Below are 17,381 nucleotides of genomic sequence, written 5' to 3'. Positions count from 1 at the left end.
GGAGGACAGGTACCCATGCATCTTTGACACCTTTTAGTTTTTGATATATATTTACAATATGATTCTGTATTTCACTGCCATTTTGTCTGAGCGAAGTCCATCTTTGGTTTTCTACCTTTGACTCTATAGCTCACATCTCATTTCAGCCCGTATTTCCTTAGACACACTCATCTTTACGTATCCTCTCTCCATTTGGGGGTGATATATGCACGTTGTCAGGTGTTGCTGGACTGACGCCACAGGAAACAGCAGCTGCCATAGCCACCTCCCCCATGCTGCGATGTGCACGCGCGCACACACACACACATACATAAACACACACACAAAACGTACAAAACGCAAACCCTCCACATCTACATCCCTGGTCACCATCCTCCATCATTTCCATTCCAAAAACCTCGTACACAGGAATTTTCTCTTCCAAATGTTCTTCTCCTTCTCTTCCTGCTCCACTCTTGGACTTAGTTTCTACTCCACAGTCTCTCCCCTGTCCAGCTGGAGGTGCTTTTTTGGTGATTACCTGCAGTTTTATTGGCTAATGGCTTGAAACATACCAATATGGCTGCCACTGCCCATCTGAGCCCAGCCCTGCTTCCAGCCAAGATGCACAACTTCGACACACACAACCCGTGCATAAACACAGGCACGTGTGCACACCGGTATTACTAACATGTGCACCAGTCAATGTGCACAAAAACTGTGTGAAAAAGTTTGGCTTGCATGCTGGCCAATGATAATGTCATGATCCATTTGCTCCAGAAGGTCAAAGACGTGACACAAGCCAAACATATGAACTGTAATGATAGTTAAATCTCCATAAAATTGTATGAAGTGGTTGGAAAAAAAAAGACTTGGTCCGCCTTGATATGAATTGAAACATCACGCATTTCTTCCAGCACCGCATCCACAAACATTTTAATTCTAAAAAAAAAGCATAAATGTATCGTAAAATACAATGTAATAACACCGTAAAATACATATAACATAGAAAACCGTTTTTATTTCCGCTTGGTCATTTACCACACAGATAGTCCAATTCGCGTGATGTCTCCATGCTCACTGTCAGTGTTATCATTTTGCTTTGAAAATAATTACGTAAAGATTAGTTGAGTTAGGTGAATGATTTAAAGTTGTTTGCCGCCTTTTTTTAAATCACTTAAATTAATCGGTGGCAAATCTGAAGCTGGCACTGACTAAGAAATTGGAATTGCTTCACACACACACAATATTGACGTCGTGACAGCTCAAAACTTCACAAACAGTAAAGTCAAGGTACCATTGTTGCTGAAACATTAGAAACTCCAGCCAGTATGCTGCATTTTCTTAACTTTTTTTTAATTGAATACTGTAAATGAAGTGTAAAGTAGGGCCACCTTTCGTGGCCTACGGCACTCCCGTATGTGACCTCTAGCCTGCATTCCCTGCAATATATAGCTACAGCAAAGGAAGGCTGGGGATTACAAGTGGAGTGAAAATGATGAAACAAGAGTGAGGCGGACACACAAGGTCACACTGCCAAATAAGCTCGGCATCATATCTAGATAGTGGTGGTGCGCTTGTGTTTAATCTGTAAGCGAGTCCTTACCTATTGAACAAGCTCTCCAAATGAAATGGGTCACATGGACAGTTTGGACAGGGCAGCAATCGCGAATGAATTAAGGGTCAAAGCAACACACGGCGTGATTACAAGGTCACGTCTGTACGGGTGCGTGGGAGTTACGTGTGACAGTCTATTTAAGTGGGAGTTTGTACATTTATCTCGACGTGTGTGGCCCAATCTCTTTGTCGGGCAGGGACCGTGGCCTGATCTCATCCCATAATAAACACATACAGGTCATCTGCTGGTAGTGAGCATCTCACAGATATAAGACTTTCATCCCCCTGCGTCTTGCCCCCATCCCCCATTTTGGGCCCTTTCTCTTGGGTTTTACTGGGAAAGCTCCTTATCAGAGGCAAAAGCAGCGACGAATACGTGGATGGATGGAATGGTAGATAGATGAATCCTGTCTGATATGACTGACTGACTGACTCAATAGATCACTGACGGAATGACCGCTGGCTGACTGCGTGGAAGCAGAGTTTTCGAGTAGCAAGATGACTGACATGCGTACTGACCTGACTGACGGCCCTATTAGTCTTCACCAACTAGAGCTATTCTGGTTGAAATCGACATTCACCAGCGACTGAATTGGACAACCAAATAAAATTACATGAATGAATGTGGACTTTACTAAGATGCTTTTTTTGTTTGTTTTAATTGACACTGTCAGAGAGACTGTACTTGTATTCACTTACAAAACCAAAGTACATTGGATCTGTATTTATAATGTAAACATCAGGGATTCATAAAAATAATGGTGTTTGCTGATACTGTATGTATCAACATTGATCATTGTTGTGGTAAATCATTAACCTATCTCGATACAGTTGATTAATATTAATTATTGAAAGCATAGTTGAAGGTAACACACTTATGTTATTGCTATTTCAGGAATCTGTATCAAATTCGAAGCAATGCAGAAAAAATGGTATAGACTCTATACCAGGGGTGTCAAAGTCATTTTTTGCCACGGGCCACATTGTAGTTATGGTTTCCTCTCGAGGGCCGTTATGAATTTGGGGAACCCATTAGAATGTTTAAATCCCTTCAAATATTACATATAGAGCACACAGCAAATTAATGACTTAACTCGTTTTCAAATCTGAAGTCAAGAATAATGACTTTTATTGTGGTTGACATCCAAAAATATGAAATTTTGGCTCAGATTTTAGCAATCATCATGGAATTTAACAAGTTTGATTTGCTTTCACGGGCCGAAAAAAATGATGTGGCGGGCCGGATTTGGCCCGCGGGCCTTGACTTTGACACCCGTGCTCTATACCATTTGTTTCTCTCATAGGAAAACACCTGGCCATTTGTTCTGAGATTTTTAGATTTGTGAGTATCTTTATGCCTTCCACTTGATAATACTGCGGTCCTTTCTGAAATTGCTGAATAACTTGCAGTAGGTATCCCATTTCCTCTTTATGTTTGGTTATCTTGCCACAATAAAAACGTTGGGCTTTTTGACCATTATGTCATAAAAGTAATAATTAAAAGAAAAATCAATGGTCAATTTATGGCGTATAGTTGTTTTAGTGCTCAGAGATCCGTGTAAATGAGTGGACAATAGTGTGGTCCAAATACCTGCGAACCCACTTGAAGATTTAACGAGAGTGGCACGAAGGATTAGCGAACCTAATTCCTGCTACTCCGCTCATCATGTGGATTATTGCTCATCCCCTCTCTTCTCTCCACCTAACCAGAACCCTTTGCCCCTCGACATGACCTGTGACCATGGTGTGACTCAATATGATCACTGAGATACCAGGCGTAGTGCCAACACTATTGGTGTCAAGCCTTTGGAGGTTAGATCTGGCAATGCAAATAATTTATGGAAATTGCTTGTTACACTTAAAATAACAGGTCAAGGTTGAACATTGATTCAATCAGTTTTCAATTCAAAAGTGCTAACCTATTTGTATGGCAGTTACTGTGTTTAAATGTTACTTAAAACATTTTGGGGAATTATTGTTTCTCAATGTTGAAGATCAAATGTTGTCATATATTGTTAAATCTGTAAACATAGGGGACTAGGAATGGTTTCTTGAGGGACACCGGTGGCTGATGAACAAGGCATTGAATGTCAAACCATTTCAGCTATAACCACACTTAAAATTCAGTGTATTTTACGCAAATAGCAGAGATCTAAGCATACAAGAGATAATTGGTCACAGATAAAGAAGGCAAGTGGAAACCAACCTTGAATGGTGCGTTTGAAGAAGGCCTTGCAGGCCTCACATGATGCCACACCATAGTGGTAGCCAGAAGCAATGTCCCCGCACACCAGACACAACCTCTTGGGCATAGAATTCAACATGTACTCGCACTTTATCTGGGAATCTTCCCCGATTGTAGATGAACAGTCCTCGTAGCGCTTTGATCCGGGGCCGCCGGCGGGACCCAAGGGCCCCGCGCCGGTGCCATAGAGACTCGGGGAGTCTAAACCATTTGGGTGGCCGTTCATGGTGGATGAATAGGAGCCTGATGCGTCACTGGAGCCGCCGGGAGAGTGGTGGTTTAGACTGTCGGTCAGGGATGCGGGGCTAGATGGCTCAGTCTTTATATACGAGGACGGACAGTTTGACTCTAGGTGGCGCTCCTTACTGGACATTCTGCAGAGAAGCCTGGAGGAGGGAAGCAGAACCATAACAAGACAAGGAATGTATTAGATAAATATTCATATTGTTGCTGTGAATGTATTTTAGCTCTGTAGTAGTCCACAGTTTCATTTTTAATAAAAGCTGCTTCTTGAACAACAACCATGTACTGAGAAGTAAATACAGTCATGTTCTGATTCAGAGATGCTATGGTGTTTTTTGGCTCTCTTGACATGTTCAGAATCAGAACTACTGAAGACAAACATTAGGACACATTGACTGTCAGTAAAAAACAGAGCATAACAGGGAACCAATCATTGCCGTTCTTCTTGATGTAGCACACTTTGATGTAAAAGAAAAACATCCTTCTCCAAATTGCTCCCACCCAGTTCGAAGAATCGTAGAGTTGTCCGAAATATCTTGGTTAGATGAACAATTAAGATTCAAACGGGCCGAAGACCAATCCCGGAATTGATTCATTAATTGATTCCAGGTCGTGTCTCTCTGCTTATGTATGCTTCCTCACAAGCTACAAAGCTTTTAAAAATCCATCCATCGTGAGCACCCCCCTCCCTCTTTCATTTGACAAAAAAGAATGTCGGTGGGAGAAAAACAATATATGTATAATAAATAAATAAAAGAAAAGAGGAAACCACCGGGGGCAGCGTGTGTAGGACAGAGCAGCAGCAAGGCTCAGACACTCCCATGCACACAGCCAGCACATGAGCATGCTTGGGGCCGGTCGCTCATCCGTCACGCGCCAGTCAATAGGCGCTTGTTCAACATGAAGGTAATCAGTAAGCAGCCTCTTTGCTGTTCCATCATCATAAAGACAGCCAAACACACACACACGCTCACCCACGCTTACAAACATACACTGATGGGTGAAGAATTTAGGAGTTGCATAGAATAGTTGACAAAACAACAATAACATTTCTTTTCAGGATCAAATTGTTTCTGCCTGTTTCTCCCAAATCTTCTTTTACATTGTGTTGTTAATGCCAATTGTAATTAACAACTAACTTCTTGCTGTCAATATCTCCTCTTCCTTTTCTTTGCCCACCCGACTATCTTTCTACCAGCCTCCCTATCACTTTTCTATTCACTGCCATCTCTCTTTCTCTTGGTCTTTGCATTGCCGCGCTCTTTCTCTCACTCTACCACTAAAACTCACCCTCCTTTCCCTTCTCTCTCTCGTCATTGTTAAAGGCAGTAGGCACAAAAGGGGTTTTTAATTAAGGCAGGACGCTGTTCAACGAGGGGCTTCTAAAGTCCAGTCGGCCTGTAAAAGATCCCTGTTCTACTGGGACCCATAAAACACAGACAGTGTCTTGACGAAGAATGGTCTGCTTGGGCGAAGGAAGGCTTGAGTGGGGGTTGGGGACATGGAAGGGATATAGACAAGGAAAACAGGTCGACTGACTGACAACCAAAGAGCGTGATAGACAATATCCAGAAAGAACATTTGCATTTTGAACGCATATTTAATGTAAAACAGTGACAAAATATCAAGGGAATACTATCGTGAATTTGATCTCCAACACTACGATGTTATTGATCGAGGATACCACTTTGTCTCACACTAATACTAGTACAGTGAACCCTCGTTTATCGCGCGAGATACGTTCCAAAAATAGCCCGCGATAGGAGAAATCCACAAAGTACAATGTAGTCAGTTTTTTTCTTCTCCGAGAGAAGAACATTGTTATCTGTATCGATGAGAAGGTTTCTTCAGCCGTCATCTGTACAAAAGTGACGGCTGAAGAAACCTTCTCATCGATGGACCACTCCTGTACGACTGAGAGCTTACACAGACGTATTGTTATCTGTAGTTGTTGGCACTCTTTCTTTTTTTGTCTTTCTTTTTTTTGAGAAAAAAATCCGCGATGCCCTGAAGCTGCGATAAGTAAACCGCGAAGTAGCGAGGGATCACTGTATACTCAATTATTGGGCCTGAATACTGATACAACTATTCCTAAATAAAGAATAAAAAAAACAACAGATGTATCCCACGATAAAAAATGTTCCGTAAATTGGATCAAATCAAAGGCAATTCATTTTTGATTATCTTTTTTTTTCATGTGTTCCTAAAATGCAATGCAGTGGCCAGAAAAAAAACAATCAAACTCTGTTGTGGATCTTCACGACCGCCTGTCACTCATATATCCTGTTAGTTCTTAATTGTACAATGGCAACAAGGGGGCCAATAATACTGGTTTTGGCTGCTGTCCTGACAGTGGCGGGCCACGGATTTCATCGCTAGGCCTTCAGTAGTGTTCTGTCTCAATCAATGCAGACAGAAAAAATTGTGGAGTGATTTATTACAAGTCCACTAGAGGGTACCATTTGCCAGGAAATCACTGACCGACCTTTCTGAATGATTTTTTCTCGAAAATTCCATCATTAAAATGGCTTTAACAGTAAATCTCCAACCAAATCCTTCTCCTCCTTCAGCCATTGTGAGTTGACAAAACTGCTAATAAATCAATACAATATATTTGCCGATGCAGCTCGCTACTGATAGAGTGTACTAGCTCTGGCCAGTATGCTCTTATCACTCATGGCTTGAAATATTATTATTAGTTAGGAACTAGCCAATCATGTGACTAGCCAATCATAGTAACGAAAACTCTGACGTTTCCAGTGCTTTCCAGTAGGCCTTGGGTTTCCAACTCGAAATCTGATTGGTCAAAGCAACAGTTCCATCTGCCTATTTTTTGCTACAGACCCTAAAGAACTGATTGTGCAGGCATGCAGGTATATTTCTGACCCGGGTAACAAATGATGTCTGAAATGTGATTGGTTAAATGCTTAAATATGAAAACACGCGTCTGAAAGCAGCGTAACAGGAGAAAAGTAGTGAAAGACAATTTGGAATTATTTAAAAATAATTCATGGACAAAATATAATTAATTAGTCTGTAATTTAGATCTTTTTAGGCTAGCAGAGAAGGCTTTGTAGGCCCTGATGGCCCGCCACTGTGGCCTGAGGATCAAGTCGGCTTATCGGTCTGATGCCAATACCCAGTATTGGTATTCTTCCATCCTTACATTGGCCTTTACAAAGTACGAATGACAGACTCATACTTCTAAATGCATGGCAAAATCATTACAATGTCAAAATATTTTTGTCCACAAACTCACAAAATTCTCCTCTCCTCCAACCTGGTACTTGTTACATGATTACTTTGTTGTGGGATGCTGTGACACTGTTATCACTCGATTGCAACAATTTTGCAGGTTCTCACAGCATAAGAGACACAAAATGGATTCCAAGTATTGATGCAGATTTTATGCACTCAGGTGTCTTCTGCTCCTTTAACTCTAACAGCAAATAACGGCTACACTGTGTGATAAAAGTGCAATCAAAGCGGCTATAGAATGGTAAGGCGTGTCTTAAAAGACTAAAAGATTTTAACCATCCACTATTTCTTCCTCTGCCCAAGTCCTCCTAATTCAGCGAGTCCATTAATGGAAGCTTTGTGCTATCCAGCAATGCTAATAAATCCATTTATCTGATGCACAGGCAGGCTTTTGGTTAAGGATGAAGGAAAAAGTTTCTGGACCCAAATCAAGACATAGAAAGGGACATATAGAGTGTATATATACAGGCGGGGAAGAAATTAGAATGTGTGGAAGAAATGAATGATGAGATGGCGATGGATCACCCTGATTCATATGCTGAAGAGAGTGAAAACACAGTGATGACAGAAAAAGGCAGCAGAGCCATTTAAGCAGATGACGTGATGGCTATGATTTAATCTCACTCTTTATGCACTTTTGTGTCCCTCCCTTTCCGACGTCAATCCCTCCGAGTGCCATTAAGTGAAAGAGTTTAAGTGCCAAAAGATCCCATTTTTTCCCTCTTTTTCTCTTTTCTCCATCACTTGCACCTTTTCTCTGTGCTTATAAATGAAAAATAATGGCCTTGTGAGGGGGAGGAATCAAAAAAGAATAGGAGGACATGCGAGGAGGTGGAGAAGTGAGGAAAGAAGATTAAGAAATCAGTCAGTGCACTGTGCCGAGCGAGAGGTTGAATGCATTTATGTATGTATGTTATCAGTATAATTATGTCGCTATGTAGCGGCGGCTCGCTGCTGAAAGAGCAATCTTATTGTGCCTGTGTGCTCCCCGGATGAGCGTTGAAAGTGGAGGAAAGGCTTGGCGCTCATCGCTCCTTTATGTTTTTAAGTGTTGAAAAAGATTTATATGAAGAGGGGAGGTCTGGAGAGGTGCGTTCAAAGACACAAGTTGAGCCTTACGAGACGACGCCAGTGTGGATCCTTGTTTTGCTTGTACACTCTCTGATCATGAAATAATCTCCAATATAAATCATCGACGCAAAATGGTATCTATAGAAAATTGTATAATTTTGTATTAATCCACTTTGTTGTATTCACAATGATGTCACTGTGAAATAGTCAGTTATGGCATCCCACAGGGATTTATCATTGGACCACTTAGTGCACAGGTGTCAAAGTCAAGGCCCGCGGGCCAAATCCGGCCCGCCACATCATTTTATTCGGCCCGCGAAAGCAAATCAAACTTGTTAAATTCCATGATGATTGCTAAAATCTGAGCCAAAATTTCATATTTTTGGATGTCAACCACAATAAAAGTCATTATTCTTGACTTCAGATTTGAAAACGAGTTATTCATTAATTTGCTGTGTGCTCTATATGTAATATTTGAAGGGATTTAAACATTCTAATGGGTTCCCCAAATTCATAACGGCCCTCGAGAGGAAACCATAACTACAATGTGGACCGCAGCAAAAAATGACTTTGACACCCCTGACTTAGTGTGTTCGAATGTTTATATTTCTCATTATGTAACAATGTGCTAAATTTCATTGTTATGAAAAACTTTTTATCTATAAAAAAGATATGATAGCTTTTATTAATCTCAGAATGGAGAAATTCCCAATACAACGTGATCTATTGTCAAACTTGAGGTGGAAAAATACATATATTTCAAAATAAAAAAATGTGTTTTGCATTCTTCCACTCCATGTTTGTTAGTAGTTATATGTACATTTTGATGATTAAAAATATTTTTCTTTGGTGTACCTGAAAAACAAACATAATATTTTCATTTGAATTTTCAGTGTTGTTTTCAGTGCTGTCAAACTGCATTGTTTACAGTTCCTACGGTTTTATTATTGATAGGTCAAATTGTGAAAAAAATATAATCATTAGTTCTCTTGATGACACAAACTTTTACGGAACTAATGGCAACAACGAGAATAAACACATTATTAACTAAATACTTCTCTGACTTTGTCAATCACGAACAAAATCCCGGGGTGAGGAACTTCCTTCCTGGACCATTTAACTAAGTTTATTTTAAATGAGGAGTGACAGATTGGATCCATTTTCGGTTGTGCCTCGCATCTAGCTAAGTGTTGCACAGCTCCAAAGTGTTGTGTGGGCATCAAATATTCAGGAGGTCAATTTACCTGTCCCGTAGTGTGAGACAGTGCATACACACACACACCAACACACACACACATCAAAAAGAGGTAAAGATTACCGCCTAGCCTTTTCTCGTTTCCCTGCTCAATCCCTGTCATTTTGTCTTTCTTGCCTTTGCTTTTGTCTCTGTTTATTATCCTCCTCTTCTTGAGGAAATAGCGAGTAACAGAGAGAACAGAGCGATGTTTGGAGAGAAGAAAAGAAGCGGAAGTGGGGGTGTTTTATCTTGATGTTGTGAGTGAAGGGGGTCCAGCATGCCATGACAAGCTGTCATTAGAGTGGTGGCCTGACAACTGGCTGGGGCAAACATACAATCATTGTATTAGAGCCACTCTGCCTCACTCCGTCGCCGTGATGTTTTTGCCGCAAACTCTTCTATTATGTGAATTATGTGCACTGCCGCCTCCAAAGTGAGACGAAAAACAACTCCAAACTGTTTTCGATCCACCTCCATGAACTCAAAAAAATAATCGCCTTGAGCAAATCAGAGATCTTCACTACACGATCATAACAAATAATACAACGATCCAGAGACAGGGTAACATGTTGTGACATTATAACCTTTTAAATACAGTAAAGTCTCATTATATCGACATTCCCGGGAGTCGGAAAAAATATTGATATAACCGGACTATCGATGTATCCGATCCTGCGGCATGTAAATTTTCTCCTTGCGTTCATAGAAATAGTATCGTAATAAGCAGTACTATCGATATAACCAATATCGATATAACGAGACTTTACTGTAATAGACATTTGAATACAATTTGTGGCACAACCAGTGGTGGGCAGTCATGGCCTGCATGGCTTCGCTGCTGGCCCAAAAATAACTGAATCATAGACTAATGTGAATTATATCCATCCATCCATTTTCCGTACCGCTTATTTCTCATTAGGGTCGCGGGGGGTGCTGGAGCCTATCTCAGCTGTCTTCGGGCACGAGGCGGGGGACACCCTGAATTGGTTGCCAGCCAATTGCAGGGCACACAAAGACACAGAACAGTCACTCTCACAGTCACACCTAGGGACAATTTGGAGTGGCTAATCTGCCTGCCATGCATGTTTTTAGAGTGTGGGAGGAAACTGGTGGACCTGGAGAAAACCCACGCGGGCCCGGGGAGAACATGCAAACTCCACACAGGGAGGCCGGACCGGGACGCGAACTGTGCACTGTGAAGCCGGTGTGCTAACCACTCGACTACCCATGTGAATTATATTTTGTCCATAAATTCTGATTAAATAATTCCAAAGTGTCTTTAAACTCCCTTTAATTGCTTTTCCCCTGATGCAATGTTTCCATCATATTTAAGCACTTAACCAATCACATTTCAGCCATTTTGTACAAGGTCACATTTGTAACCAATGTCAGAAATCTACCTGGACGCCTTCACAATCAGTTCTGCAGGATCTGGAGCATAAAAATCAATGGCGATGAAAGAGTTGCTTGAACCAATCAGAGTTAGAGTTGGCAAACCAAGGCCTGCTCAAAGCGGCTGGCAATGTCAGACTTTTCATAAATTATGATTGGTTAGTCACAAGATTAGGGTGATTAGGGTGATTGTAAACTGGCCACAGCCTGCACACTGAATCTGTAGCGCACTGCATAAGCAAGTAAATTTTTGTGTTGATTTAATTACGGTTTTGTCAACCCACAATGGCTGAAGGAGGAGAAGAAATGGATTGGGTTGCAGATAGACTGTTAAACCCATTTTCAAGACGGACTTTTCAAGAATAGATGGACATTATTAAGAAAGGTTGGAAAGTTCCGAAGCTATAGCAAAAATAGCAAATATTTTGCAATTTTATGAGATTATCCAGATCCAGAATGTTGATGGTAAAAATTCGAACAGTTTAATGACGGTATTTCTTAAGTTTCTTCAAGTCACAAGTTATTTCCTGGGCAACGACATCCTCTAGTGGACATGCAGTAAATCACACCAAACTTGGAGCTGTGGAGTGATTTAGACATAGCACTACTGAAGGCCTAGGAGTGACATACACAGCCCGCCACTGGGCGCGACACAGACAGACAATCGAAGAGTGCTCGCTGGGATTAATTACCCACTGTGAAAAATGACCATGATTAAATTGCCCCATTGTGGGACTATGAACGTTTTTTTTCCAATTCTTTCTGATTACTGATATGTACTTGAGGTGAAACGAGATCAAATAGCATAATAGCCAGATGATTGTTAAAAAAAAATAAGTTAGTTTTTGTGCGAGCATATGTGCTAGTAAAGTATGTGGGGATGGGAATCCTTCCAACTCGAATTGAAAAGGGAATTGCAAAAGGAGTATTTTCTCATCATTGAAATGAGAGCAATATGATTGGATTAAATAGTGTTCATCTCACAGTATCCACAAAAGAACTTTCAACAGTATAAATGTGAAAAGGGAACAGCAGCCTAAAAGCCTTTGTTTAACCATCATGCTAAGTAAATGAAAGCCATTGTAGGAAAACGCATTTAACAAACATAAGTAGAAAATCCAATCTATACGAATAAGAAGAGGAGGAGGTGTGGAGGGGATGAGGGGGAGGAGCGAGGGAAAGCAAAGAGGCTGAAGAAAGCATTAGAGGAAGAGACGGTAGAAGTGCTGACAATGTCGCCACCGCAGGCTGGCTAATACCTTTCCATCACACCGAGCATTGTGCTCACCATGCTGATAAGAACACACAGTCCAATAAGCAAAAAAAAGTTGTCACAATTCTATCTGTACGATACTGGCTATGCTTTGGAATGGAAAGAAAGATGGGGAAAATGCATTGAATTAAAGAATGGACAAAAGAGAGAAGTCATAGAAAGTCCTTTTATATTTCCATAGTCAAATGAATAAAATGATTTCATCAATAAGCTGAATTGCCTTTTTGAGGGCTTGTGTTGCAAGGTTGCCGAACTGCTTGTCAGCCAGTTAGTTCAATATGTGTGAGGGTGCCTGCATGCAAAACACCACACAGACTGTAAATGTTGGTGGTTCACAGGGAAATGTTTTCTGCAGTGTGAAAAGTGTCTCAGCGCCATTGGATGTAATGTAAAAAAAAGTGATGTTGACAACAATGAGCATTTAAAGTATGGTAAGGTAAAAAAAAGCAAAACCGGAAAACATAAACACAGAGATACAAAAACACTTAGGAATGCATCAATGCATCAATAGCTGAATATTGCATCACCATATTTGCTTTTGAACCCTGCGTTCCGCTCTGCTTGGTTCATATTTGATTCACATTTTTTTTTCAATACAATAATCAACCATCCTGTGATTTATTAAGCAGCGCCATCATTTTAAATCTATTCTACAAATGTCTAAAAGATAGTATTTAGTATTTAGGAAAGAAAACATTTGTCATTAGACGTCAAGTTTTTGATCTCACTTCAAGGCTTGCATTTCATGTGAACAAACAAAGCAAATTATTTGCTAAAAGAAATGTCAAATATAAACAATATGGAGCTCAAAAGTTCAAAAGTGTGATATTTCGTACTTTGCAGCAGTATTAACTAATTCACTGCAAGACGTGTAAAAATGTGTCCACTCCAGTGCCAGGTTTTTTTGTCACTTTGACAAACAGAATATTGAGTTTTATAATAATAATAATAATAATAATAATAATAATAATACAGTAAAGTCTCGTTATATCGATATTCAAGGGAGTCCGAAAAAATATCGATATAACCGGGACTATCGATATATCCGACCCTGTTTGCATGTAATTTTCTCCGTGCGTGCATAGAAATAGTATCGATATAACCGGGACTATCGATATATCCGATATCGATATAACAAGACTTTACTGTAATAATAATAATAATAATAATAATAATAATAATAATAATAATAATACATTTCATTTATATTTCAGAATCAGAATACCTTTATTCGTCCCACAATGGGGAAATTTGCAAATTTTAGGACAACTTAAACATTCAATGTAGTGTAAGAAACCTTCGACTTGCTTCTTTCATCAGAAAAAAAAAGTGAATTCCTAAATTATATGGGTCTGGAGTTATACGAGCTTGAAATAAGGGCAGCTGTACAAAATACAATGCAATACATTCATATTGGTTCATATTGCGCTTTAACAACAGCTAAAGCTGGAACAAAGCGCTACCATGAAAAAAAGGGAAATACGTACTGCCCACTCGTGGAAGGGAAAAAACGTGCCAGAGGTCTGGCCAACGCTTTATTGGCACCCTCCGCAAAAAAAACCACAAAAAAACATATAAACAAAACCAAACAAATTCGAGAAAGGCGCTCTACGTCATGTTTTTAAATCCCAAATAAATTCGGGAATGGCACTGAAATGCATCATTAGCCTACCCCAGCCCAAAAAAGGGGGGCACTGACCTTTTGCTGGTGTGTTAGCTTCTGTTTATTTGTAGTCACATTGTGTAGATGATTATAGTTGTTACACCAGATAAAAGTGAATAGAGGAAAATAAAACCCAACAGCGAGAGTTGATTCAAAGCATTTTCTCTCCTACTGAGCTCTCTTTCTATCATCTTTTGGGTCTTTTCTCGGCATTTCGACATCTCGTACAAACACACTCTTTCCACAACACATCAAACACGCCAGGGAGCAGATCAATTGTTACAGTGTTAGCCATGCAGGAAACCTGTAATTCTCTTCATTGGCTGCAAAGTAAACCCCTGATTACATACAATCAATCCCATAATGGCCAAACACGCTTTATGCCCTATGGGCTGTCGGACAATAAAGCCAGCACGTGTGACGTTATATTCCGGAGTGATAAATATCTGTCTTGACTGGCACTGTACATTCAGACGACAACATGGACAAGAGTAGTTTTGGTGAATCGCTGTTCAAGTGCATTTTCTGGTTAACAAGACAATATATTTTATAAAAGGTGACATTGTAAGCCATTTTCTTAAAACAAATTGAATAAAAAAGTAAGAGAACTTATGTGTTTGTGTTGTCATATTATTTGTTATTTAGTTTTTAGTTTTGTTTTGTTTTTACTTTTATGTTACTTCCGGGTTGAGTGAACGCTAGCGCGTGTGGCGCCGCTGCTCACCCGCAGAAAAGATATCCTGTTACTGTAATATAAAGTATCCTTGAACGTTTGCAAAGGCGCTTATAAATGAAATGTATTATTATTATTATTATTATTCTAATTGGGCAGTAGAGTGCATTATTAGGCTTCAACCAGCAGAGGCGCTGTTGATCCCAGGTTAAACTGTTTCTTAACGTGTTTTTCTACCTCACAAAAAAGTGCCCCCTGTAAAGTCCATGCAATATACAGACACTCCCCTACTTACGAACATTCGAGTTACAAACAACGTTACATATGAACATTTTTGTAGTAACATATCTTTATAGAGCATATATTTTATTACATTTTTATTTTTCAGTACAAACCAATACAAGTTACTTATACAAGCCTGAAACATACTTATCTAAACCTTAAACATACTTATATAAGCCTTAAACATACATTCCGTACAACATATAGCACTGAAGCAACTTATGAATAAATTCACCTTACGAACGACCGTTTGGAACGTCTGTAATTAGCGATGACTAGAAATTACGATAAATGTCAAAATAAATGTGCATTGATGTAATCGATTTTTTTTTGCATCTAATTATTGCTATAAGCTTTGAAAATATCCTCAATAGAACACTTGAATATAAAGCAATGCATTACAAAAATGTTCACAGAAGAAAAACAATCAAAGCAACAAAAAAATATTACATATTGTATTTTCCGGTGTATAAGGTGCACTGGAGTATAAGGCGCACACTCAATGAAATATGTATTTTCAAACATTTTCAATATATAAGGCACACCATTGAATTAAAAAGTTGTCCAAATATAATAAATATATAAAAGTTTTCCAAATATAAGGCAGACCACATTATAAGGTGCTACATTAGAGGCTGGGGTTACACACAACTTCTTCTACAGGGGGAAATGAAGTCAATGGCTGCTGACAGTATTTGCGAGACCTGTTGTGGCTCAAATAGACTTCACATATAAGGTGCAACTGCTTATAAGGGGCTAGGTCATCCTTTGAATAAAATCTAAGCTTTTGGGTGCGCCTTGTAAACCAGAAAATACGGTAATGTTTTAACAGTCCAGTGTACTTATGTGTGACCCCCTCCCAAAGAAAAAATACTCAAAAACACAACACAACTATATAGTACCCAAGACACACACACAAACGTAGATGCCACGCAGTGCATTGTGATGAGGGCTAAGACTTACAAGAGGCCCACTCGTGAGGCATCCTGGGGTTTGTATAGTTTACACACCCAGATTCTCCGCAAGTGAATGGATGAGCGGTCGGGGGTGTGCGCACACACGCAGAGCAAGCTCAGGCAAACGCTATTGATTAGAAATTATGAGCTTTCCAAACAGTGGCTGGCAACTGAGGAATTTTGAGTCAGTCGTCACACAGTGCAGGTGCTAAAAGGGGCTTTCTTCTGCATTGGAAATGGAAACATTCCCCTTCCTTGTGTGTGTGTTGTAAAACATGAGCTGGATTTGACAGTGTGTGTGTCAACACATGAGCAGGGTGAGCTTGTTTGGGGTTCAAACGCTGTCAGATGAGAATCGTAATGATTTAGGTCATTTTCTGGTGAGCGCCAGCTGATAAATGTGTTGCTGTCTACTGCTATCTTTGTCACCATGTACCCAGTCCTCGCTCTCTTCTCCTTTTGCTCCCACCTCACCCCTCAGCTTTTCCTCGCAAAGCCCTCTTTCTGTCTTTTTTATCAGCTGGGTGCCATTGTGTTCATGAGGGTGGATGTTCACTAGCAGAACACGGCCGAAAACCTCAAAAAGAGGAGAAACCAACACACCCGCTCACGAGCCACAATATTAGGTACACTGATATAATCTTATTTCACTAAAACATCAGAACCAGCTGCCTGTGTTATACACAGCCATGACCTAACCCTTTAAAGTACAACCGACACCATTTTTCTGTTTCCTAACTGGCATCAGAAATATGTTTTATAGCATCTAAAATACCCAAAACACGCAGGTTGATATTTTTGGTCAAATGCAAAACACCAATAAAAATGACTTAAAGTGTCCCAAAACCGCTTCAAAAGGACCTCGGAAATGGCGAGTTCCAGTAGGTCCTGCCCCCTTGTTCGGGACGTCACGGCAGGATACTCCAGACACAAAACAATGGCTTCAGAGAGTTCAGAAGATGCTTTCTTGTTACTCATCCAGTTATGAATATGACTCAAATAGTTCTGAAGAGGAAATCATAAATGTTTGCAATCCATTAAATAAGTCCTTTCGTATCAATTCGAGCAGTCTGGACTCCAATGTAGCTCCCAGAAAATGCACAAGATGGCGCACAAGCTCCGTTGGAAAAGGGCTAATTTGTCTGCTGAGAATTTGTGTCCACTTTTATGGTGTTACCGCAATTGGTAGTGTTAGTGCGACACACAACGATTCACCATTGCGTTATTTATGTTTTTCCTTCTAATTTTGCCATCAACACGGATCAACGTGAGGTTTTCAGACCAAACAAAGTACCCAAAATGCATTGTGTGTCACTTTCTCGGTCAGGGGCGTTCCTGACGTGACGTCACATCAGGCATCGTCAGCAACTCGAAAACAAGACTTCCTGAATATTCAGTCTTAAAACGTAAAATATAGCTATATGCGGTGGAATCTTTGTAAAATGCGCTCAGTAGAAGTCATTTGAAGTGATTTTACAAATTATGGACACAA

General features: G+C 40.1%; 1 protein-coding gene across 6 annotated transcripts in view; it reads right to left on the bottom strand.

The window, feature by feature from the left end:
• Positions 1-17,381, bottom strand: part of esrrga (estrogen related receptor gamma a) — a 91,610-nt gene that overhangs the window by 60,390 nt on the left and 13,839 nt on the right. For all 6 annotated transcript variants that reach the window (XM_088992785.1, XM_088992781.1, XM_088992783.1 and 3 more), the window contains one exon: positions 3,803-4,227. In XM_088992785.1, the coding sequence (XP_088848911.1) occupies positions 3,803-4,227 (425 nt within the window). The remainder of the gene's footprint in view (positions 1-3,802; positions 4,228-17,381) is intronic.

Source organism: Hippocampus bargibanti, linkage group LG03 (genome assembly GCF_051943395.1).
Source record: "Hippocampus bargibanti isolate YZ-2025 linkage group LG03, ASM5194339v1, whole genome shotgun sequence".
NCBI lineage: Eukaryota > Metazoa > Chordata > Actinopteri > Syngnathiformes > Syngnathidae > Hippocampus > Hippocampus bargibanti.
Note: the sequence above shows the minus strand (reverse complement) of the source record. Positions and strands in the feature narration are given on the sequence as shown.